The sequence below is a fragment of the Sander vitreus genome, chromosome 19 (assembly GCF_031162955.1).
Source record: "Sander vitreus isolate 19-12246 chromosome 19, sanVit1, whole genome shotgun sequence".
Classification (NCBI taxonomy): Eukaryota; Metazoa; Chordata; class Actinopteri; order Perciformes; family Percidae; genus Sander; species Sander vitreus.
Genome location: NC_135873.1, coordinates 4,452,226 through 4,477,569, shown reverse-complemented (window position 1 = coordinate 4,477,569; position 25,344 = coordinate 4,452,226). Strand labels below are relative to the sequence as shown.

At 41.2% G+C, this 25,344-nt stretch overlaps 2 protein-coding genes across 2 annotated transcripts; one reads left to right on the top strand and one right to left on the bottom strand.

Annotated features, from left to right (window-relative positions):
• Positions 1-10,043: 10,043 nt before the first annotated feature.
• LOC144534443 (kelch-like protein 33) lies at positions 10,044-13,667 on the top strand. Its single transcript, XM_078276368.1, has 4 exons — positions 10,044-10,872; positions 10,969-11,917; positions 12,032-12,202; positions 13,148-13,667. Exons 1-4 carry the CDS (start codon positions 10,044-10,046, stop codon positions 13,665-13,667), a joined length of 2,469 nt encoding a protein of 822 aa, XP_078132494.1.
• Positions 13,668-18,349: 4,682 nt separating this feature from the next.
• LOC144534603 (kelch-like protein 33) lies at positions 18,350-22,791 on the bottom strand. Its single transcript, XM_078276609.1, has 4 exons — positions 21,804-22,791; positions 20,542-21,463; positions 20,284-20,451; positions 18,350-18,872 (listed from the first exon to the last, which is right to left on the bottom strand). Exons 1-4 carry the CDS (start codon positions 22,789-22,791, stop codon positions 18,350-18,352), a joined length of 2,601 nt encoding a protein of 866 aa, XP_078132735.1.
• Positions 22,792-25,344: the final 2,553 nt, after the last annotated feature.

Below are 25,344 nucleotides of genomic sequence, written 5' to 3'. Positions count from 1 at the left end.
CATTTTTTATTTATTTTATTTTCCATGCATAGTTATTTAAAAACGCAATTTTCTAATTTTGCAGTTGATGAATATTAATAGCAAATACTAAAGGGAAAAAACATAAGACTTAGTTTGATTTAAAATCACACTGCATTATTAGTTGTTTTAAATAAATGACTTTTTTGAAATATCAATTTATGGTAGGCCTAACATATTAATTATTATATTCAGAAGATCAATCACCGTGGTTACAGATTCTAACCATCCTAACCTTTGTAGCCTTTTTCAAAATTAAGAAGGGACTAGTTTTAGGAAACATTTTCAAGAAATTAAAAGGATAAGCAGATTGTTGCCGAGGTTTTTGTTCACAGAGTAAGATGTACTGTACATAGCTTTGTATATACAACATGTGTTTTGGCATTTTTGGCACACTTCTACCTCAGCCTATATACTGCACACAGACACAACTCACACATCTAATTCAACCATTTCACAAGCTGAGGAAAGGGTCGTGACATGGGTCAGAAGGTATCAGAGGTTATAAATTATGAACCAATCCATCGGCTCTGCTCCTAAAGGCACCTTGGTGTTCACATGGACAACACCTTTGGCTGGAAGGCCCGTGTTCAAAGTGTGTGTTATCATTTAGAGCAGACACTCAAATCAGAAGGTTTATGTTATACAAGGCTGCATTACAGAGCATTTTAATATGACTGTCATGAAGGTTGTGGAGAGGAATAGAAACCAGTCTCTCCAGGCAAGCACAGAGAATATGGTCTGATCTATCTTTATTCTCCATGCCAAGTATGAGCTCTTATCCCCTGGCAGAAGATATGGTTACCCCAGTCTAAACTTAACATTTCTAAACTATAGGCCTATTCGGACCTACCTCAATTAAAACTTTAAATAATGTTGCTTGAGGCTGCAGGGGTTGTGGAATAGCTTCATGATATAATGCAAATGGTTGTGTGTTGCTCTTGTCACTGTTTGTGAAAGATGAGCAGTAGATTGTGGCTGTGTGATGTGCTTCAGTCTGACTACATATCACTTTGTAGGTTTTTTAGTGTAAGTATATATCAGATGTATGATAAAACAATATGTCAAGTGCAAACACATAGCAAACACATCGTAGGAAAGGTCTCAACCTCGACAGTAACATGCAGTATCTCACAAAAGTGAGTACACCCCTTACATTTTAGTAAATATTTCATTATATCTTTTAATGGGACAACACTGAAGAAATTACACTTTGCTACAATGTAAAATATTAAGTGTACAGCTTGTATAACAGTGTAAATGTGCTGTCCCCTCAAAATAACTCAACACAGCCATTAATGTCTAAACTGCTGGTAACAAAAGTGAGTACAAAACCATGCCAATCTCTCTGCCCTTCACCATACCTAGAGATTGGCATGGTTTTATGTCGGTTAGCCTAATAGCTGGTTTGATTTGCATTAAGAGGTGATTTTATGGAAAGTCCCCATGCCAATCTCTAGGTATGGTGAAGGGTATGTGATGATGTGGGACTATTTTAATTCCAAAGACCAAGGGAACTTTATCAGGATGCATAGTATCCTGGATCCATGAAATAACTGGCCTTTAAAAATAAAAATCTGCCTGCCTCTATGGGAATTTAACATAGGGGTGTACTCACTTTTGTTGCCTGCTGTATAGACATTAATGGCTGTGTTGAGTTATTTTGAGGGGACAAACATTGTTATACAAGCTGTACACTTAATACTTTACATTGTAGCAAAGTGTCATTTCTTCAGTGTTGTCCCATTAAAAGATATAATGAAATATTTACTAAAATGTGAGGGGTGTACTCACTTTTGTGAGATACTGTTGTCAAGAATCCTGCTTCCTAAGTTCACTTTCTGCCTCAGTTTCTGTTTTCACCTGTGAGTCTGTGTTTTTCTGAGTTCCCGAACGCATCCTGTCTAGTTACCTGGCGACGAAGCAAGGCGGGAGAATCTGCAATCACACTCACCTGTATCTCATCTGCAATCTGCACACCTGGTCCTGATCATCACCTCTCCACCATTTAAGCCGTGAACTGACATCCATTCCCTGCTGGATCGTTATCCTCACCAGTATGTTTGCTAGAGTGTCAGTAAGTTTGAGAAGTTTGTTCTGCTCTTTTGTGACGTTTTACCGTTGCTAATCTGCCTGTTCCTCTGTCTTCAGTTTTGTGACCTGGAAGATTCTCTCCATCACCGTCTGGTCGTCTGCATCACCTTTATTACTGAGTCTGCACTAATCCGTCAGCCGGCTCAATTCCACCCACTGCCTCACCAGCTGGATTCCCCTGCTTCCACGTACCCAAAACCAAATAAATACTTACCTTTTTTTGTTCCACTCTACTTACCTTGTCCGCTTTTGGGTTCCTGTCCTAGTGAAGTGTGACAACTGTATGTCAGTCTGAAGAGGATACATTACTCCTGCTTTGAAATATTGACCTCTGATCCTTGAACCCAGTACATCTTTGAAGGCTTGTCATTTAGCCACAGGAGGTGCTACACACATAGGACCAGCTGTTATAGAACGCTCTGGACCTCAGCTGTCATGTAGATATGGTCACCAAAGTTTACCCACTGTAAGCACTGTCAAATATGGTAATAAGCTATTTTCACCTCTTTAACGATTCAATTTTTTAAATCTGATGACAGCAGTGTGTTCCCCATCCCAAAAAACCGAAGCTGTTACAAAGCCTGTGCACATGTAGTTCTTCCGGGGTGGGTGGGAGGACATGTTCGGCTCCTGTGTTTCTGCTGTCTGCCGTGAGTGCGCTGCATTCCATTTCAGATTGCCGCCGCCCACCGGCCGGCCGAGCACACAGTACATGAGACAAATACATGAAACTATATTTTATTATTATTGTTAGCTTTATTGTTTACATCCTCAAATACAACGTTAGACAAAAACATCAATATTACGAATATTATGTATTTTTTTATCTTCTTATCTGCCGAGCCACGTCACTTCCGGAGTATTCCGCAGATGTTTTTAAACGTTATTACGGTACTGTTGTTAAAGACCAGCTAATCGCTGTCCGATTCTGTGAATGAATGCCCACATTGCATTGTGGGATATCGGCTTTGAATGCATCTAGCTTGGATCATATCATAGATCATATCATAATGTACTGTATTACAGCATACTGTAATATTTCACCAGTAATAAGACCAAAATAATATTATTAAAATAAAGAAATGAATACCATGATAACATCTAAATAAATGTTGAAAGATGTAGCATTATAGTTTTAAAAATATAAATAAACAATAAAGCAACCCAGCTTCCCTGGGCCAAATAGACCAAAATAATAACATTAAGAGAAATACATATAAACCATGATAAGATCTCGTGAATAAATGTTGATTAAAACAGCTGTTATTGGGTTAAAAATACCAATAATAAAAATGCCACAGATTTCAAGTTAAGTGGGGCGTGTTTTTTGTGAGTGATAGCATGAATGTCTAGCTGACGGATCCCGTTGTTGAAAAATACCGCAACGGGTACCCCTCTGTCGTTCAAACTTAAAGCCAGGGGTCCTTGACCATGCGTCAGACATTTGACAAGTAGGGAGTGAGACTGTGTTGGTGTACGGTGATGAAGCTGGAAATTAGGATTGTCTGAAACACTGGAGTTATCTATGTTATTTTATTTATTCTCTTACGCAAGTAGAAGGAGGCAGTTTAGTAGAGCGTTAAGCAGTCTGCAAAAGTGCGTCGAGGAACAAAGAAAACTTTTATGTGTGAGCATGCAGGTGGAGGAGTTTTCTTGTAGACTCAGCAATCCTGGTCCAATGGCTCCTTTAGACGTCTTCTGAGGGGCGTACAGACCCCTCTTTCTCTGTGGTTCCTTTTTGCTGACTCTACATTTCGTACACTTGCTCATTCTGCTGATTTTCCTCCTAAGCTTGCACTCTTAGAAGAAATTGCTATTGAAATTGGCCTTTTGCCAGAGGCTGCAAACTGTTGAGGAGCACGAGAGGGAGGGAGATGTGTAGCCTAGTGTGATGGAGGCAGAATAAGCTATGGTTTCCTTTACAAATAATAGTACTATAATGGGTACTATAACTGATTGATTATAATATAGAAAACAGAGTAAAAAGAATACTGATCATAGAGTATAGAAAATATGAAAAGCGTGCAGTTATGGATATCAAAGGTATATGCAAACATCTATACGTTCTGTCTAGATATTCGTATGAAAATAGAAACTGCAGATTTAGGAGAAAGATCACACATCAGTATAACAGATAAAAACTTTCCAATACAAGAATCACATTCTTATTACACAACATAGTGTTTACAGCTACAGAAAGTTACATCACTAATCTAGCCATTATTGAAAGTTTGATCTGTTTGAAACACTTTACACAGGGAAAAGCAAATATCCACTGAATGAAGAATATTTATTTCCATTATCACTAATCCTACTATCACCCCAAAGACGAACATTAGCATTGTCTCCAACTTGTAGCTGCAAGATAGCGCTGTTAGATCCAGTGATGGGGTGAGATGGAGCATGACCATACCATGACACTATCTTGTTTCCATTTTGGTACAAACTGCCACCACTGGTTCCATCACCTCCCCAGAAGAAGGAAGTGTAGGTGAAGTAATAGACTCCTTGCACTGGTGCTGTAAAATAACCTGCAGCAACAGAAAAGTACTTAAAGGTCCAATATGTCATATAGTTACTGTAATAAATCCAAAAATGAACCCAAAGCCTCATCAGATATTAAGAAAACATGCTAAGTTGAAATACTATCTTTTCTGACAACAGTCCTAATGCCAGTATTTTCTCCTTTTGAAATTTCCCTTCCATGACGAAATTTCTGTTTGTGTTTTGGCCTGTGTGTTATCACCTGCCCAATTTGACAGCCAGGCCGGGTTGCCAGATAAACCTGTAAAAACGTAAACCCAGCGTGCTACAGCTGTAACATTAGGACAGCCATGAAAGCAGCAAACAAACCAACGGGATTAACGGATATAAATTCTACCTGACCTAAAAAAAAAAAAAACAGTTGCGTGACCGGAGACGTTACAAACCCTGGGTAAATACTGGAGATGTATTTAAAAGATGGAGACAGATTAGAGCCCAAAAGGATACAGAGTTGGCTAATTTCCTCCTGAACAGGTAGCTAAGCATTAGCTTCAGGCTAATTTATCACGGCTGTCATTTCAACATTTGTGTACTCACATTGAATTATATAGCTAGAGTACCTGAGTTGGTTACTCGCAAAAACAAATTGAGACACAGCCAGTAAAGTGATCCCGACTGGTCCTGGCTAACACCGCCATGCTAACAATGCTAACGTTACCGGAGGACCAGGCAAGCGGGCCACGGCTTTTTACAACATGTAGACTGTTCAGCGGCCATAGCCGACAACAGTGAGTAATTTTAAGCCGATAGAGGGGGGCTGTAATTTGGGAAGAGAGGGCCGTGAGGTTGCAGTGTGTTCAGCGATTGTTGCCGTAATTCTAAGCCAGTAAATTGTGTTCAGTCGGGTGGAGAGGACGGCAAGGTAGTGTTATTTTTAGCGGTTCCCACCATAATTCTAAGCCTAGGAAGTGTGTCTGTCAGTTGGGTACAGAGCTCCAAGTGAGCACAGGCTTCTATGACTGTCAGTATAGCCAGCATCTAACGTTAGCAACTCCGCTGTGCTGTGAAGTAATGTCTGGCTATGTGAGACAAGCGTCTAGCAACATTGTTGTGGATGCTCCTTCAACGTGCTTGGGAGGAGGGTCTGGCAAAGCAAAACGATGGATGCTGCGGTCTCAGCCTGGCAACCTCCGTGAACTCTGAGTCTGGGGAGGAGGGGGCAGGGGAGACGAAGCTCTCCAGTATTTTAAATTTGCACTGCAGTAGCTATTTTAAACACTAGCTGTCAGTATTACATATTGCACCTTTAACAGAAGAAACTGATTTAAAAGCAATTACATTTTAAATGAATTGTAACAGAATAAGATGGAGTGAAAAAGAAGAAAGACTAACAGTTATCTTTGGTACATTCAATCTACCACACAACACTTGGGTAATGGGATAGAAAAAAAAAAGGTTACCTGGAATAGGAGAGGAACACTAAATACTGACCTGTGACTGGGCTGTAATGTCCTCCAATGTTGGACAGAACATTTCTGTACACCAGAGAATAAAGAATATTTAAAGGACCAATGGTGCCATCTTCGCCTAATGTAGCAGAAAATGCAACCCGATGATGTCCTGAGGGATAAAAACGTGAATACATCATTATTCTTCCAACATACAGTACCCACAAATAATCTTTAAGGCAGAGTTGATAAGAAGCAAGAAAAGAAAAATGACCAAGAAGCTTCTTCTGTCAGTTGGACTGACAATGTCAAACCTTACTCATGCATGCCAAACTTTCTGTCATGTCTGCCTCTCTGTCCCTCCCTCCAGCCACATTTCCACTTCCCCAGCCCCCTTCATTGCCACCTCACTCCTACATCCAACCATTCCCTCCTGCCCTGCCATAACCCCTTTCAGCCATTCCGATCACCTGATTTTCCCTGCCCACCTGCTCATCTGTTATCCATTTCCCTCATTTGCCTGTCATAACATATATACCAGCCCCTTTTCCCCAGTCAGTTGCCAGATTGTTGTGAATCGTGCCTTGTTTTTTGAGCCACCTAAACTCTGCCAGATGTACCTGCACCTATACCTGGATCTAACTGGAATATTTATCCTGCCTGCCTGCATCTCTTTCCTGCCCCCATTCCTGTTTACCTATGGACTCTGTTACTTCTGTTTGGAGGTTTCTACCCATGCCATTAAGCTCATGCAGGCCTACCATCATTCTATCAACAAATCCCTGAACTGACCCTATATTAACCATCTGTGGAACTTTCAAATCCAAGCAGACACATTAAATCTTTTTTTTCTTTTTTTCTTTTTCTTTTTTTTTTTTTTTACATACAATTACAACAAACATCTATGTGATTATGTGTAGCAAAACCCCATTTAGTGTTGAGTTCCACTCAAAAGAAAACTCAGTTTATGGCTCTCTGCACCAAACGAGTGTAAGAGAGAAAGTTGCTCATAATTTGAAGCCTTGAGATGTTATTATTTGAATAATTTGAAACACTGTTAAGACGTAACATTATGTACATGTATTTCTGCCAAAGGAAACTATGTCCAACCACAATTGTGGTGTAGCCAAATAATTCAGCTCAGAACATGTGATTGGCATGACAAACTATGGCTTTGCACAATCATTGCTTTAGTATAATATATTGTATTACTTTGATCCACTGCACTCAGTTCAGACACTCTCCTGTCCAGTGCAGTCAGCTTCTTTTCATTGTCCTCCAGCTTTTTGTTTGTTTCCTCCATGGCTGTCACAGTAGCTGTAAGCCTTTCTCCCAGAGCCCCCAGCTCCTTCAGCTCCTTCAGCACAGTGTAGATGGGTGGTTCACAGCTTGGCTGGGTTGTTGTTGTTGTTGTTGTTGTTGTTGAGCCTGTTGTCAAAATGGCTAGCGTTTCTAGCCCTTGGTTTAAATTCTGGAGAGCATCCTTCTCTACCGAGTTATCCTCCAGGTCTTCATGTGTCAGCCTAGTGATATTGGTCTGATTGTTCTCACCTCCAGTCTGGCATTCAGATAGACCAGCAAGCAAACACACAACCATAATCGCTGAGAATGTCTCCATTCTTCAGCTTGGAAGGTACTTCTTATTGAAATGACGGTTTACTGACGGTGAGGAGATGTACAGTATGTTTTTATAAGTAAGTCCAGGTTAATCATTGTTTATAGAAAGCAATGCATAAATCAAAGCTGCAGCAAAAATAATAACTTTACCCTACTTCCTTATGGCATCTTGACAGTAGTTGACAGGATTGTTTTATTGAATTATGACTCAACCTTGGGTCTACATCAAAGCAAGTCAAGGTCACTGTGATTTTGTTCAATTCTACCTTTATGCTTTTATGTGCCCTACAATATTTTGGAGTATGAAGTGAAAGATAATATTAATGTCCTCCTTGATAAACAAAGTGCATTGTAATAGTCTTTAGGCACTGTCCAGGTTTCAGTGGCGGTTCTAGACCATTTTAAATGGAGGGGCCAGGCTGGGGCCACATGCGATTTTAGGGGTACCAAATATATTAAGCACAAGTGTTACATATCACCAACCCTCCATGGGTTTGGTTCTACAAAAGACTACTGATACACATATAAACCCCCCCCCCCCCCCCAGAACAGCCCCTACCAGGTTTCCATCCAATTTTAGAACACATTGTCAACCGTATTTAATAATCAATGTGCTTCTATCCACTGCCATTATGTAAATATTAAAGGTGTGCACAGTTGGTGGTGGTGATTCTCCAGTGAGGTACCATTAAACTTGTTTACTCTCTGGTAGCTATTAAAAGCTAGCTGCTTATATTCCAAATGTTTAGAGGGAGGGGATTTGAGGAAGTGGAGGGTTGGGGGGCTAATTGTAGCACCATACTGAACGGTCCCTAATTGAGCTTTACCACTGACATGGAGTATACATGGTATCCCCTGGCCATGGAGTGGAAAACATAATGAAGAAAATGAAGGTATGAAACCAGAAACTAGAATAAAATCAGCAGCATAGTTTATCATTCAGAATTGTACCATGTAAGATTTGGTGTTAAAAATTTGACCGATGACCAGTCTGGCCAAAAAGGTTAAAATAAGCTATCTGACTCCACTTAGATCACTACACCTTACACCCTCAAATCTTAAGTGTTCGTTGACTGGTAGATCAGAAATAAAACTCAGGATTCGTTCAGTTAAAATCATAACAAACTTTAGTGAAAAATGATATTGCAATAATACAAGTACGTGTACACGGATTAGATATTGCAAGACAAGTCTATCTCTCCTAACAAACTGACAGAGTCTTCCCAAGCATCTGATGTCGCCCAGTTAGAAACCTGTCTTTTTATCCATTTTCTGTCCCATCTTTTGGTGGTGCTGTCATCAGTTTGGATACAGTCCAGATCTTCTCGGTTCCTGTCGGATCCCTTCACAAGTTAACGCAATGTATGAAATGTTACCTTGATACTCCAACAGACATTTGTTACTCTTGGGATATTTTATGGTTGCTTTCTATTTATCAAATATATACACTGGTTACAAAATGTTTTATGATGTTCATATTACTGAATATCTGTGTATTTTTCTTTATCTTCTGCAGACTAAGGGAATACTGAGAGTCAAGGACATTTCACAACCTGCACCATACTTCTCACCGCTTGCGAATAACTGCTCCATTGTCATCTCCGCTTCCCGTGGTCAGAGGAGGCCTTTTCTCAACTTTCCAATAATTTCCTTGTGGCCAATATCCCGTACTCCCTTTATAATATCTTATCACTTCTAAAAAACCAGATGGCCTCTCATAACCCAGGGAAGCAGAGACGACAAGGTCAGCTTCATGAACTCTAAAACCTCTCACTTTATTCTCACAAAAAATATATATCCTACAACACCTGACATTTGACTTGAAATGTGACACTTAATAAGTGAATTTTGTCCATTTAGCATTAATCATTAACAGAATTTACAGCATGAACATTATATTATCATAAGTAAACCTATGCCAGTTTCCTTATGGCTCCTTGACAGTTGTTTGCTGTTCAGAACTTGTTATTCCAATAATACTACTTGTCAAGATCAAAGTTAAACTCGGTCAATGGTTGGTAAATATTTTACCTGTCTATTTTCTCTCCATTAAACTCAAACCATTGAAGTTCATCCACATTTTCTTCCTTGATGAACATTACAATGAAGTGAGTGCCAAGGTTCAGCTGAAACTGAATCTCTCTGACCCATTAGTTATTAATAGCTGCTTGTTTATGCAGTGAGGAAAGTTAAGTCAGAGAGAAAAGGGGACTTTAGGGGGACAGAAAGCTTTGTGAAGGCAGAAAAAGTAGATGAATATGAGAGAAGAGTATATTTATCAAGACAATATTTTTTTCTGGATGTCCTCTGTATTTATAAATGCCACAGAAAGACCACGATAGGCAGTAGTTCAAAGAGACAGTTAAGCCTATAGCCACAGACATGGATTTTTCCTGCCGTTACCTGCCAATGGAATGGGAAGAGCGATGGAGGAGAGAGAAGGAGAGGAGGAAAAGAGTGATTGAAGAAGGTGGGGAAGATGGGATAGAACAGGACAACCGCGAGCTGAGGAGGATCATGGCTTACAATGACTCCAAGATGGGGTTGACAAGTGGGAGGGGTAAGAAAGGAGGGTCAGAGGTCAGGATGAGTGGTAGTAGTCAGGAAGGAATTGGGGAGCATATGAGCGAGGAGGCATTTGGGGATGAAGGACTTGGTGATAATGTCCACACATACCGCAGCAAAACCTATCCTCAAGAGGTATTTGTTGCCCTGAAGGAATTCTGGGATTCATCTCTTCTCACAGACTTGACTCTGGCCACTGATAACGGTAACACCTTTGACGTGCACTTCCCTATCCTTGCTGCTGTCAGCTCATTTGTTCGAGAGAGGCTGAGGGATGTAAGTGGAGAACAATCAGACAATGATAACAACATTGAAGTCCAAAGGCAGTCAGTGTCTCTGTCTCCTGAGGTTGATCATGTTGGGTTACAGGCAGTTTTGGAGTTTGTCTACACTGGAGCTGTATTGTCTTTGAACAAAGACAGCATGGCTTCGATTATGGCTGCAGGTCAAGCACTGGGCATCCCTAGAGTACTGGATCTCTGCAACAAAGAGAAGACGACAAAAGAAGATGGAAGTCCTAAGAAGGAGGAGCGAAAGGTATTTGCCCTAGAAGAGATGAAGCTTACTCTTCAGTCTATTAAACAGTTGTGGGCAGACCGCGTGTGGTGTGATGTGATTTTAGATGTGGACGGGACTTTATTTCATGGTTAGTAAACATTCATGCTATTCATGCCTTCTATAGGTATCTTGTTGACAATTATTTGATAGTGATTAACCGTACTCTTTTTTTGTCTGTCTCCAGTCCACAGAGTTATTCTGGCAGCAAACAGTGACTACTTCCGTGGCATGTTCACCTGCGGGATGAGGGAATCCTATCAGACCTGTGTTGCCCTTCCCTTCCTGTTAGCTTCTGAGTTGGAGCCTCTAATTAGTTTCTCCTACAGTGGGACCCTTCCACTCAGCTGGGACTGTGTCTTCGAGATCACGTGCACGGCCCTCCAGCTTCAGTTCCAGCCTGCTCTCTCGCTTTGCCTTGACTTCATGCGAAAGGAAATGGAGGCAAGCTCCTGCCTGGATGTGGCATCTTTTGCTGAAGCCTACGAGATGTCAGATTTGCTCGAGGAAGCCAATGACTTTGTTCTGAAGAACTTCTGGGAGGTGTCGGCAACGTCAAAGTTTCAGGACCTACCAGCAGAGAAGCTTCTAGACATCATCCATTGTGATGGTCTGTGCGTCCCCTCAGAGTTGGCTGTATTTCGAGCTGTAATCTCCTGGGTTGAGGCTGATCCCGAAGAAAGATTGGGCCAGGCTGGTGTACTGATGACTGCAGTCCGCTTCCCTCTCATGACTTTTCGAGAGTTCAGGGAGGTAAGGGCCATTAACCTGCGCTTGGAGTGCTTCGGAAACAAGAAGGTGGAACTCTATGGTTCAGCACTCAAAGAATTTGGTTTCAGCCTTCCAAATACCCAGGATCAGTGCCGAGTCCGACGTCCCAAAGATGCTCTCATTCTGGTTGGGGGAGACCAGCTGAACCCAGATGTTGGTCAGCGCATACCAAGCAGGGAGCTGTGGTTTGCAAACTCCCTACGCAGTGGTACAGGGTTGGTGAAGGAGATGGAGTGGAGGAGGCTGGGTGAGATGCCAGACAAACCAAAGTTCAGGCATGGAGTAGCAGCAATGGTGGGACGATTGTATGTGGTTGGAGGATGTTACTTTTATGCTAAGGATGACGTGATGAAATCGACCTACAGGTAAAAATAAACACAAATGCACAAATATTCTTCTCTCATTTATTGTCACACAGATTCAAAACTGTGGTCTCACCGTTTCCATCTGTACCTTTACCTTCATCGCACACATGCTAGTTATGACCCTGTGCAGGACAGCTGGAAGAGGCTAGCTGACATGCAGGAGTTCAGAAGCAATTTCTCAGTGGTGGTACACGAAGAGCGTCTTTACGCCATTGGTGGAGATAAGGAGATCAACACCAACGTAGACAGCGTCGAGACGTACAACCCAGACACTGACTCCTGGAGGTAGGATTAGTCATGCTACGCTTGAAGCATTCTACTTGACACAGTATCAACCTTTCAAAGCATACTGTAAGTATTGGGGCAAAATGTATCAATGCCTAGCTTTATTGTGCCCAAAATCACACATATCAGGGATGTGTTATCTTAGTACTGAGTAAACATGCTTTGTAAGTCTTTTAACATTTAAAAGCAGAGACATAGACTATTTAAAAGTGGTCAATGTTTATAATATATTTTTGAACAAAATGTCTAGGGTGAAAGCTGTGAGTTCACTTTTATGTTGACTCTCTCTCCTTCCATACAATTGCAATACCAAAGGTTGGCCAGGTGATGTCACCATTGTGACTATATAAAACACTTGAAAAGACAGACAAGATATCAGTTAAGGTTTCATTAAACGTTCTGCTTATATAGTTTCTTAAAAGCCTAAATAAAACCACTACTGTCATTTTAAAGTGATATTGACAATTGATTCAGATTTCTCATGAATGCATCCAGGTGAAAAGAGAACGCACTGACATCTGGTGAATTCTATGCTTTGTTACAGTTGGTTTGGATTCTGCTCCTCATTTAGCTGTGAAGTTCTCACTATAGAGTGTGGTCAACACCCTTATAGGGTGCTCTACATATACTGCGATTAAAAGCAGCTGTTGGATGCCATTTCTCCCACGATACAACATTTAAGGTAGAAATGATGTCGGCAGTCAAACTGAAGCTGATTTCCTGACACTGTCTATAAATACTACTACATGACAGCATTCTCCTTTTTATGTTTGTGATTAGGTTTAATAGCAAATTATAAAGTAAAATGACTCGTGATTATTCTGATATTAAAATGTATAGCTTTGAAGCTGCAGATCCTGTCAGTTGGACTGAAAACTAAAAAGATTGATTTGTTTAACCCCTCCACTATACTCATATCTAATGTCTCTTATTCCATTATCTCAGCTTTGTCCAGCCCCTGGACCAGGCTCTGAGTGGCCATGCTGTCACTGTCGTAGATGGAGGAATCTTCATTTCTGGAGGTTTCAACTGTAAGTATGAATGTCTGGTTTCCATGTACCTGTACCACCCAGAGAGAGGAACCACCTACCTGGCAGACATGACCCACGACCGGGCCCAGCATTGCATGGAGCCCCTGCGAGGCCATCTTTACGTCGCCGGTGGTGTGTGTAAGCTGAGAAAGTTTTACACTGACCAACAAGCCTGTGAGGTATACGATCCTGTGTCCGATTCCTGGACTGCTTTCGCATCACTGTCTGCGCCCCATGTGGGTGCAGCCTCAGCCGTCCTGGAGGGGAAGATCTATGTACTGGGAGGATACTGCCAGGACGATTACAGTGAGTCTGGACTGGTCCACCGGTTTGATCCCAGCACACAGCGATGGGAGAACATGGGCAAGCTACCTGGGGCTGTTACTGACATACAGGCCTGTCTGCTCCAATTGCCCCAACATTTTAGATTTTAGTAACTGGCTGGTTAAGATGATCGTTTTTTAGAAACATGTTTTGCTGTGATGTAGTCCTAAAATTCAGTTAGTTAATGTGGTTAAGTATAAGTATAGAAATGTAAGTCCAGAATGACTTTGTTGTAAACGTTGTAAAATATAATATACCAAAGTGTAGGATCAAATATAAAATCCCATACTAGTTGCTATGTACTGATAATTAAGTTATTTATCAATAAAATGTCAAGGTGTGAATTTTGCATGTGAAACCAAAAGTCAACTATAAATTTCTGAAATTATCAGATTTTTATGGACCTTAGTCAGTCGTCCTCATTTTAGTAGTTTTACGTGAGTCATTTTAAGCCAATTCCTAATGATTTCCTAACCCTAAGTAATTTTTAACTACGTCTTTGAAACTTGCGACCGTTATGTGACATAGAACGGTCACTGTGGTCACATGTTACGTTCATGCGTTAAAAACGTCCACTGTGCGGCAGTAAATAGAACGGGCACGTATGTCAGTTTGGCAATCAACCTATTCTGTCGTTTAGGTATGTGGATGCGTTGGACGTCACAAAGAACATGAACATGCATTTTTCATCTTGCTATCAGTCACTTGCTTTTTTGTTTCATCATTTGCTTCTTTAAGCTCAAGCAATGCAAAAGTCTTCAAACTAAATTATATGATAATTTGCAGGATTTATAGCACTTGGGAATATTAATAACCGATTACTTTAACCGAAGTCCTTTACTATCCGTAGTTTATGTGATATCTATTACATATGTCACATTCTCTATTGATATTTTACTGGCAAACACAAAATCCTCCCAGTAGGCCTGTTGTGACACAACTAGATTTGGGTGCCCTGAGGGCCTCAACACTGCTTACTCACTTACATCTGAGGACCCTTCTCATGAAGAGAGCAGGTATATAACCACGGAGCAAAAAACACCTTCCGCAAACTGCGAGGAAAATATCCAAGCGACTTGCAGATTTAAAGATCGAGGAAATGGAGTTCAGTGCTTTGCTTCTCTCAAGCTCGACGCGACTGTAGACAAGCTGACGAGACAGAAATGCTGAAGTGGACTGACTGAAGAAAGAAAATGAAGGTACAAGTTCATGATGATGAATTATTATCACATATATTCCCACCCAATTGTGAGTAATGCATTTGTTCTTTGTCATTATTTTTTTTTTTTTTACAGGCCTGAAAACAAGACTGGATTCCACAGAGGAGGAGATGGAAAAGCTGAAATAGTGTAGTGGTATGATCAAACTTACAGTGTTTAATTTTCTGTTACCTCTGTATTTCATACCATAAGATACTGACATAAAGACAAATTACTCTGAATGTTTTGTTGGATTTGCTTCTTCATATTAATATTTCCATGTAACTGTCCACAGGTGCTCCCCAGATTGCGTTCTCTGTCTCTCTCGCAAACTCTGGGGAGAGTTACAGAGGACCCTGCACGGACAAGGCCCTGATTTTCAAAAGGGTCTTCTCAAACACTGGCCATGGTTATGACCAAAATACCGGTACTGTATACAGTACTGTGCACAACGTATGTGTGCATGTGCTTGTAGATAGTTAAATAAAATAATAAACATATATTTTAATATATTTCTAAAGGGTTTGCGACAGAAAACTGCTTGGTCAGTACCACAGATGTTTTGAAGCAGATTCTTAAAATTCAATTGCTCTTTTTCTGTGGCTGAAAGCCTGCTTGTAGACTACTGTAAATGTCCTAAGGCTGTAAAACTCAAACATCTGCTTCTGGTATTTCAAACAAGAACAAACACAGAGAAGAAATTGCTGATACAGTTTGACTCAGGTCTAGTGTTTTTTAGTGCTGCTTTTTTTAAACAATAGATTAAATGAGTGGTTCACTCTTATTGACAGACCTAATTTCATTGGTTGAGTCAAACATGTTGGGGCCATTTGTTCCCTGTTCAATTTAGAATAGATTTTTCGATTTTTCTAAACACTTTTAGAGCACGTTTAGGTCTGGCCTTAAGCTACAGTATATATAATCTTGACCCCATTTGAGCTAGTTTGCAGCCTCAGCTCCTCATGTGGGGGCTTTTTGGTCAGTCCTAAATCAAGGCTTAAATCTAAAGGTGACTTTGTTTTTGCCATCAGGGTCCATCGGCTTTGGAACAACCTGCCTGAGATAAGGCTCGCGGAATCAGTGACTTCAGTTAAAATCTCTTCTCAACTTGGTTTTATCTAATTTTGTCTTTTTATTGATGTCTTTGTATTGTTCTTATTCTTTTATTTGTATTTATTTATAATTTTTTCGCTTGCTTTTGTTTGGCTTTTTGTTTGCTTTTGCTTTGCCTGTCTAAACCCTTCTTTTTTTAAAGGTGTTATATAGATTTTAAAAATTGTTATTATTCATTAGCTCCACCAACTAGGGTTTACCTCAGAAGTAGCTCTGCCTCTGAGAAGATTTAGAGAAATAAAACTCAAATCCGTTTGTACTTTGAGTAACTAATCTTGCATGTGCTTGTCTTTGCTCTGTTGCAGGAATCTTCACGGCACTAGTGAACCGTCTCTACTTCTTTAGCTTCAGTACCTATGGCTACAATACTCACATCATGGGGGCCATTTTAACGAAAACGGCGTTTGTCAAATTTCAACCTATGATATCCCTTTAGCTGACAGCTTAGACAGTAGCAGTAACGCTGTTGTCCTGCAATTGGCTGCTGGTGATGAAGTGTACATGGAACTGTGGGATAACGGCAGAGTGTTTGACAACTTGAATGGACACACAACCTTCAGTGGTTTTCTTGTCTTCCGTCTGTAAATGATTAGAGACAAAGCATTGCATTGTGCTTTTACACCGAGGAGAGATGCTTATGCAACAATATTTGTAAAATCTGGGAAACTGCTTTATTTATATTGTGGCACTGTCCCAAAGCATGTGCTGACCAGTCTAGGGTGCTGACATGAGAATGACAAAGTATGATTATCTTATCCAAAATGAAAACAAACCTTTATTGAAAAATCTCAAAAACCCATGCATGTTTTTTTTGTTTTTTTTAAAGTCAATTTTAATGAAAATATGAATGTGCGAAGCTTCTTTAGAACAATAAATGCAAAACATACTTCTTACATTGTCTCTTTTCCTGTCTGTGGTGACTAAAGACAGCTTTCTGCTTGTTCTGCAATGACAAAATGTGTTCACCAGCCTTACACTAAAAGTAGGCCAACCATGAACCAGTGTCGGCGCTATGGTGGGGCATTCGAGGGCCGTGCCCCCCGTAGCGGTCATTGATGCCCTTCTACCACAGGCCATGGGGTGACAACAAATATCCCTTTTAGTTATTATTTTAATATTAAATGTGCAAATTGGAACTTAAATAAATAAAATGAAATTAACGGAGAGAACGCATCATTTTAGTTGTGCATGCGCATTTAGCATGTAGCATGTTACTAGGCTTGGTGAATGCTCAAGTTTACTCAGCGGCCCTCGAATGCCCCACCATAGCGCCGACACCGGCCGACACTGGTTGAGCTGCATCGCCCAGAATCCATTTGAAGTTGTTGGTTGAAATCGAAAAGAATACAACTAACAAGTTTGTCCGTCCTCATAGGCAGTTAGCCTAATTATCGACAAAAAATGGATTAACGAAAATGGCTTAGACCTCCTCCTCTTCAGCCTCTTCCAGCAGAAGACTCTGACAATCCGGCCACCACCAGTAGCCTACAGCCACGGTCTCTGAGAGCCGACCTGGCCCTTCGGCTTCATGTAGCTTAAAACGAATTATTGAAGACTCACCGATTCCATTCTACAAAGGCGAAGTAGGAGACTAGCCTTTATATTCTTGTCTATGTTCCAACTCACACTGATTGCAGCTTAAAGAGCCCTCTCACCAATCTGAGTTTAAAAATGGTCAGTAGTGGGACGCGGAGAACCGCAAACTCCTAAAGTGGAGTAGCCTAAGGAAAGTTAGATAGATCTGTGGTGGCATGATATGGAAATTAACAAAAAAATAACGAAATTCGCGAATGAAAAAATAATTCATAATAATCATAATAATAATAATAATAAAGAAAAACGTAGCCTATTTCGGTTTTGATCAACATTTCTGCTGTGTTGCACTATGTCGCTAGCCTGACGTGGTCATACTCAGATTGTACCTCGAATGTTGTGGGCGGGGCTAAATTCGGCTGACATCCAGACTACTATGTCGCCACTGCGTTAAAATATTTCTCAAACGGCAGTGCCCCCCTGCTGATGAACCAATGCCCCTCCAGTAGCTCTGCTCTAGCGCCGACTCTGCCATGAACACGAGTGAATAGCTCCATCTTGTGTTCATAGTTGGTTATTGCAGTAGTTAGTGTAACTATATTTGTACTCTTTTTGTTATAGAAATAAAACATGAAAATGTTCATTACAGTACCTTCTGAACACTGTGCAGTTAATTTGAATATATAGCACAAAACTGCTCTATCTTACATAGATATCCTATCGTTTGCATGCCTCTAGGTTTCATTGAGGTACTGTGTAAGATAAATTTTCCTTGATCAAAATATCAAACTGTGGTGAGATACATTTTAAACATCCTTACATCATGGAAGAATGTTTTCTAAATTACAAAAATAACACTGTTATTAACATGCAATAGGTAACCTAACATTTAGTATCAAACTATAGAACAACAATACACTAATGACATACATGTATGTCACCATGTCTTACAGTCGGAACTGTGGTGGCAAATACAGCACAGTTGCTCGTATGTCATTGTTCGGCCCAGGCATCTTGCCCATGTTCTGCCAGCTCTGTGTGGTGGGATCATAGCAATGGACCATCTTAGTGTCACGGTAGCGCTCCTGGCTGTATCCACCCAGTACATAAAACTTTCCCTCCAAAACAGCACCTCCTGCTCCTATATGTGGCACTGGCAGAGGTGTGAAGGCAGTCCAGGAGTCAGCCGCTGGATTGTACACTTCACAGGCTAGCTGGTCAACAAAACTCATGTCATCAGCTGCAGTGAAACCACCCGCTACATAAAGACATTCACCCAGGGTCTCCATGCAGTGACATGCTCGAGGTTTGGCCATGTTTGCCAAATAAGTGCTTCCTGTCTCTGGGTGGTAAAGAAACATGGATGAAAGCAATTGGTGGTGGCCGCTCAACCCTCCTGAGACAAAGATCCGCCCTTGTGAAACATTTGCTACATGGCCCCCCAGAGGCAGATCCAAGGGCCACATGAAGCTGAAAGAGAAGACATTAATATCTCAAAGTATGTACAGTACTTCAGTCTGACACACAGTATGTCACATCATTTACCATTTATCTGAGACGTAGCCAGTAGGCTAATTGTGATTCTTCTATTACAAGTTCTGCCTAAACTAACACTATGCTCAATAAACCTGTATGCATTTTTCATAAATGCTTTACATGCATTTTGAAGAAAAATATCTAGTATCCAATCAGTCTAATCTGTTGTTTTTTGTGTCAACTAAGTTTCTAAGTTTCTTTCAGGCTAGAACCTCTGAATCGGATTGCCTTAGCTCCAGCTACATGGCGTTCCCCTTATCACTCCTCAGCTAATTCTAACTGTCCACACTATTTAGGGTAGTTTCAAGCCACCCAGTTAGTCAAACATGTTCTTGCTGTTCACACTTTTAGTCCTCTCATTTTTCTGTCCTTTCATAACCAGGGCATACTCAACCAACTCCTGCCTTCCCCAGCCGAGAACCACCAGCTACTAGTTTATGGCTAAAGCTAAAGTCTTCCCCTGCCAAAACCTTCTTGTCTTCTAACTGCTGTCCGCTGATCCCAGCTAATCTACACTGGACAAACTTCAGCCTCTCCAACACTCCAGTTAAGTTTCATTAAAGCATATTTATTTTAATTTTTGTGTTAGGCTAGAAATCTGTAACTTATACAGTTAGCATAAGTAGTATACAAGTATCAAGTATCATCTGAGGGACAAATTTCCGATCCCGTCTTTATCAACATTTTATCAAAGAATTAATGCATCTGATTTAATGTTGAGGTAATGTGAATTATTTAACAAGCAAATCATAATGTCTGGTCAGCCAATCATCATTGCTTATATAGTTTATATCCATGACGTTCCACTTCCGGGATTGCTAGAGTGCGGTCGGAAATTCCGCTAGTAGTCACTCTTTTCTGCCGGATGTCCGTTACCTTTCGCTTCCTTTGTGTTGGAATTTTAAACTCCGGTTGATTTCTGAGGACTATGGTTAACTGCTCCTCAGATCTCTGCAGGGTAAATCCAGGCAGCTAGCTAGACTATCTATCTATCTGAGTTCCTTCCAGAGGCTATTTTGCAGCAGCACCGTGGCTCTGTCCCCCGCTTAGCGCCGCCCACGACGATTGTGATTGGTTTAAAGAAATGCCAATAAACCAGAGCACGTTTTTCTCCCATCCCGGAATGCTGTGTGGACTAGCCAGACCCTCCTCCGCAGCAATGTGGAGGAAGGTCTGGCCAAGCGAGACTACTGCTTATACAACAAACAGATGTTAGCTAGCCACATCTACTCAATATGGTACAAGTTACCTAGTTGGTAAATGGTTGTCAGGGAAATATTAACAAGAATGCTTGATGCATATAGCACACTTTGTTTTGGTGAAAAGAATATCCCTTTCAACATACTTCCAAGAGTTTCCAGTGGGGCAGAAGCGTTCCACACTCTCTATATATTCATCGTCACAATGTCCGCCAATGGCATATATCTTTCCGTCCAGCACAACCACGGAGAAAGAGCATCTCTTTTGTTGCATTTCAGCCAGGCTCTCCCAGTTGTTTTGAAAGGGGTCATACCTACAGATGTGATCAAATGGGACAAATATAAATATAGAGGCATTGAAAGATGTCTTTAAAACAAAACAAAAAAATTATCAGCTCTCTTACCTGTAAACAGAATTCACAGTGTCGCTAATGCCATAATACTTCTTGCCTCCAAACACGTATAGTTGTCCTTTGAGGACAGCTACCTCATGACAGAACCTCTCTGGCTCTGGCATCTCTCCTAACTTCCTCCACTCCATGTCCCTTTCCTCCATCTTATAGTTCCTTAAGGAATTCCCAAACCAGAGTTCTCTGCTGATGCTGCGGTTGTCTTCAGAGTTCTGGTCACCTCCAATCAAGACCAGACTCTCTTTCGGCAAATAGGTCCGGCACTGACTTTCATTGGAGCAGAAATCCTCAAAAACTGCTTTGTAGAGCTTTGCCAGACTGTGATCAGACCACATTTTCAGAGATTGGACCTCTTTGAATTCCTTGGACGTCATCAGGGAGAAATGGATGGTTTTCAGTAGTTCTTTAGCAAACTTCAGCCTTAATTTTGGTTTTGCTTGGATCCATGTCACCACTGCTTTGAATAACACAAACTCGGATGGAACACAGAGTGAGCGACTGTTCAGGTACTTCAGGAGCTGTTTGGCTGGCAGGTCCTTGAACTTTGAGGTGCATGCCACCTTTTGGAATTTACGCAGGAAATAATCGTCTGCGACTTCAAGAAGCTGCACCATCTCGTAGGCCTCAGCAAAAGATGCCAAATCCAGACAGGAGTGAGGATTTATTTCTTGATGCAGAAAGTTAAGGCACAAGGAGAGGGCGGGTTGGTACTGGAGCTGGAGAGCAGTGCTGGTGAGCTCAAAGACATACTTCCACCTGAGGGGGAGTGCCCCAGTGTAGGAGCTGTCAACTAGAACCTCCAGCTCTGAAGCCAAAAGGAAGGGAAGGGTCACACAGGGCTGATAGGACTCCCTCATCCCCAAGGTGAACATCCCACGGAAGTAGTCACTGCACACAGCCAGGATGACTCTGTGGACTGAAGGGACAATGGTAATAAGTACAGTTTAGACCCACTTTAATCCCAACTACCAGGTTCAGGATTGTCTTAATTAAACTGACAGATGGAGCAAACAGTTTCAAAGTCGGGAGGGTTGTAGTGGGAGCACAATGCAGTGTGGCGATGGCAAATGGTTTACATGGTTCACAGGTCAGGTAAAAGAGCCCCCAGAATTTTGCTTAGGTCCCCTCCCAGGGAGGTCAGGACCAGCTCCGCACCTGACAAGGCTACTTCAGTTGAGCAACCAGGCATCAAAAGATTGTGGCCTCTAAAGTGGCTGCTATTATACTATAATTATACTCATTGGTGGTCTACTCACCATGAAGTGATCCTCCGAGAGCTTCTAGAATGACATCACAGCCCACTCTGTCCATCCACAGTTGTTTGATGCACTGAAGACTGACCATCATTTGTTCTGCAGCTGAGAGCCTTTTCTTTTTCTTCTTCTCTCCAGTTTTTGTGGACTTTCCCCCCTCCTCATTGCAGAGATCCAGCACCCTGGGGGCGCCCAATGTTTGAGCCGCAGCCTTAATCTGGTGCACAGTGTTGTTGTTCAAACATGATATGAGTCCAGTGTAGGCAAACTCCACAACTGCCTTTAATCCAACATTATCCACCTCTGGACCCAGAGACACTGACCACCTGTGGACTCCAACACTTGTATCTTTTCTTTCATCAACTGTATCGTTACCCACATTACATCTACTAAGACCTTCTCGGATATGGGAGCTGACAGCAGCCAGAACGGGGGAGTGTACATGGAAACTCCCCATATCCTCTGTGCTCAAAGTAAGATCAGTGAGAAGGAAAGAGTCCCTGAACTCTGCCAAGTTGCGGAATATGTCCATGTGATAATCGTCTTTGCAGTAAATCTTCACCACATCTTCGTCATTACTGTCTGCTTCTTCATCCATTGAATGTTCTGCTTCCTCATCATCATCTGTAGGCTTTTTCTTTTGAAACTTTTTGTGATGATCTTGAAACTCTTCTTCTTGAGTTGTCCGAGATGCGGCTCCTTCTTTCTCATTTTTCAACTTCGTACTTTCATCTTCCTCTTCTTTTCGTTCCTTAGAAGTCGACGGTACTAGGATGCGATTTTCATTCCTCCTCAACTTTTCATCAGGATCTTCCCGTTCTTCGGGATCCTTATATTGTTTCTCAACAGCTTGTGCCTCATCCTTTATCTCATCCAACTTCCCATTCTCTATAACCTCCCTCTCAAAGAGACTCACCCTCTCCCTCCTGTCCAGCACTTCTCTTCTCCACTCATCCCAGCCCAGGAGGCATTGATTAACTTCTACTGCCATACTGTCCAATATCACTCTAATGTGTGCTACCCCCTTTAACTTCTCAAGGCATTTACACCTCTGGAAGCCGGAATATTGCAGATCACTTACTTTTTGCACAGTTTATGAGGAAGAAGAACAGAGAAAATCGTGTACGTCCAGTGGGAATCTACTCTTTGGATGCTGCTGTTATTGTTGCAAGTCGCTTCACCTCTTTACCCTCCTGCAGTCACCAGCTGTGTTGTCTGTTTGCTTTTCTACTGTCTGTCTCTCCCTCCTCCTGCATGTGTTGCATGTTTGAGAGTGGCATGTGAACCCATGATTCTTCATATGACCAAAGAAGTTGCTATATTCAGAATCTCTACTTTTGGGAATGTCAACCTGAAACTTAACAAAGGTTTGTGGTGGGTTGATGTACTAAATGTATTAAATGTAATGTAATTTTTCAGATTTTCTTTTTTCAGATTTACTACATCGTTTTGTTCCCCTTTGTTTCCTCAATTTGAAAGTTATTTTTCATCATTTATTATACACAGTATATTTACAGGCCATGCAATGTATGCCATTGTTAATATTGTTCCTGTACCTATTCTTCTAGTGATCAGTTCTTTAATTTATATTGTAAAGATTTGACCTTAAGCAAGTAATGAAACAGGGAATGATCTAAACCTAGAGGCAGCTGGATTTCTGCCCATCCTAACCAAAATGTCTTGGCATCCTAATTCTGGACCATATGACTCTGAGATCACTATTGAATGCCTTGACGGTCACCAGCGGGATCACATTGCTTCTCCACGTCCAAAGACAGTGGCATCTGGGTCATTGAGGGGAAGAAGGAGACCACAAAACACATTTACACCTGTTGCCTTGTGCTGACAGAGAAAGCCAACAGCTGGGTCACATTGACTTGAAATATAGTTTGTCTGTTGAGTCCTTCCTAAATTCTTAGTAACTAGCTAGTTTCAAACTAGTGATTTACTAAATTGGATTGCACCAACAAAAAATGGTCTTAGTAACAATGTTAGTGGTGTGTAAATCTGCTTTTACCAATCAGTAGCGAGAGAGGTAGCCAGCTTGATATCAATTTCAATTGACACTTAAGCAGCGGTAGTGGTTGTTAGTGACCTAAATTGACAATTTAACATTTTTCTGTTGCTGTTGTTTAATGACTGTACTGTATTTATGAATGCTATTTTTTTCACTTGTTATGATTGGTTGATTGCTTTTTCAACTGATGGCTAGGTGGGCAGTTGTTTACTCAAGGTACAAGTACAAATCCACGTACACTGATGAAAGATCTTGTCTTTAACCGTGGGCTCCTAAATGCTCTAAAATAACAGCTTTTTTAATTTTATCAACACAGGGTGAGTTTCTGTAGAGATGCTTTAAAGTTGAAGCACTGTGAGTGGGCGAAGTGGAAATCAAACTGGTGGGCATCACCTCACTTTAAATCACACTCCTACATGAGGACACAGTGACGGCTCTTTTCACAGCCGTTCACATGTGAGGCATCACACACACACGTGCATGTTTAGTGTACATACACGCAGGGAGGTTTACACGTGCAGTTTATACAAGTTATTATTCAACCCTACCCTACCCAAAAATAGAATTTGAATGCATTTAAATAAACTGAGAACTTGAACTAAATATTTTACATTTTGAGACACTCAGAAATAAAGCATTAAAGTGCTATAAAGTGCCACATAGCAAGGTGCATTTCATTCAATCTGAAGTATTCTGGGATTTTCATTAACAAAGTATAAATATGTTTGTTTACCACTATGTTTCTGATTTGGTAACACAGCAGATGTGCAGATGTTGCAGTATTTACAGCAGTGAGTGTTTCGCTCTGGGCAGCAGCTCACAATCTACTTATGAAAAGTCTGTTTCCTGTGCAGGCCTGATTGTTACCATGACGACGCACGCAGTTAGAGGAGGAGTGAAGAGCGCTAACCTTGTTATGGGACCCTCCCCCTCAGGCCCTTTCCTCGAGAGCAGCGAACACTGCTGGAACAAGAGGCCGAGCTCCTCTTTCTGCTCGATGGTGTTTTAAGCCCCCAACGTCTCCTTCCAGGCAGCGCTGCGACCGTTGACTTCAAGGCACCTAACCCTAACCTTAACCCTAACCATTGCCTAATCGACTTCAAGGTAGCGCTGTGACTGTTGACATCAAGGCACCTAACCCTAACCATAACCATTGCCTAATCCTAGTGCCTTCCAGGCAGTGCTGCCTGGAAGGAGACGTTGGGGGCTTAGAACACAGATAAACCCTCTTTCTACTCTTCTTAATAGCAGCAGAAATAGATAGCTCATTGTTTTCAACCTTCAGTCCTATTTTTTTAAAGCTGTTTGAACACTTTTATTCTAAAATAAAAGCCAATGTGAAAAAAAAAAAAGTAATCCTGTAAAAGTAATTTTGTTTGACATATTTGTTGCAATATTCAACTTATGCAAGTAACGTGACGCAAAGCGAATTTTGATGCTGGTGTGTTACCACTTTATGTCTCGGTTGTTTTTTTAATCCGTACAAAAACTGAACAAGTAGTGGTGTTATGTCCAGGTTGATGCACC

What these genes read in the sequence shown, in the direction of transcription:
- LOC144534443 (XM_078276368.1), top strand. Translation starts at nt 10,044, where the DNA reads ATGGATTTTTCCTGCCGTTACCTGCCAATGGAATGGGAAGAGCGATGG. An exon ending in GTGATGAAATCGACCTACAG is followed by an intron (nt 11,918 to 12,031) that starts GTAAAAATAAAC and finishes CACACATGCTAG; the next exon opens with TTATGACCCTGTGCAGGACA. An exon ending in CCAGACACTGACTCCTGGAG is followed by an intron (nt 12,203 to 13,147) that starts GTAGGATTAGTC and finishes CCATTATCTCAG; the next exon opens with CTTTGTCCAGCCCCTGGACC.
- LOC144534603 (XM_078276609.1), bottom strand. Translation starts at nt 22,791, where the DNA reads ATGGCAGTAGAAGTTAATCAATGCCTCCTGGGCTGGGATGAGTGGAGA. An exon ending in TCTCGGAGGATCACTTCATG is followed by an intron (nt 21,464 to 21,803) that starts GTGAGTAGACCA and finishes TTGTCCCTTCAG; the next exon opens with TCCACAGAGTCATCCTGGCT. An exon ending in ACTGTGAATTCTGTTTACAG is followed by an intron (nt 20,452 to 20,541) that starts GTAAGAGAGCTG and finishes TCACATCTGTAG; the next exon opens with GTATGACCCCTTTCAAAACA.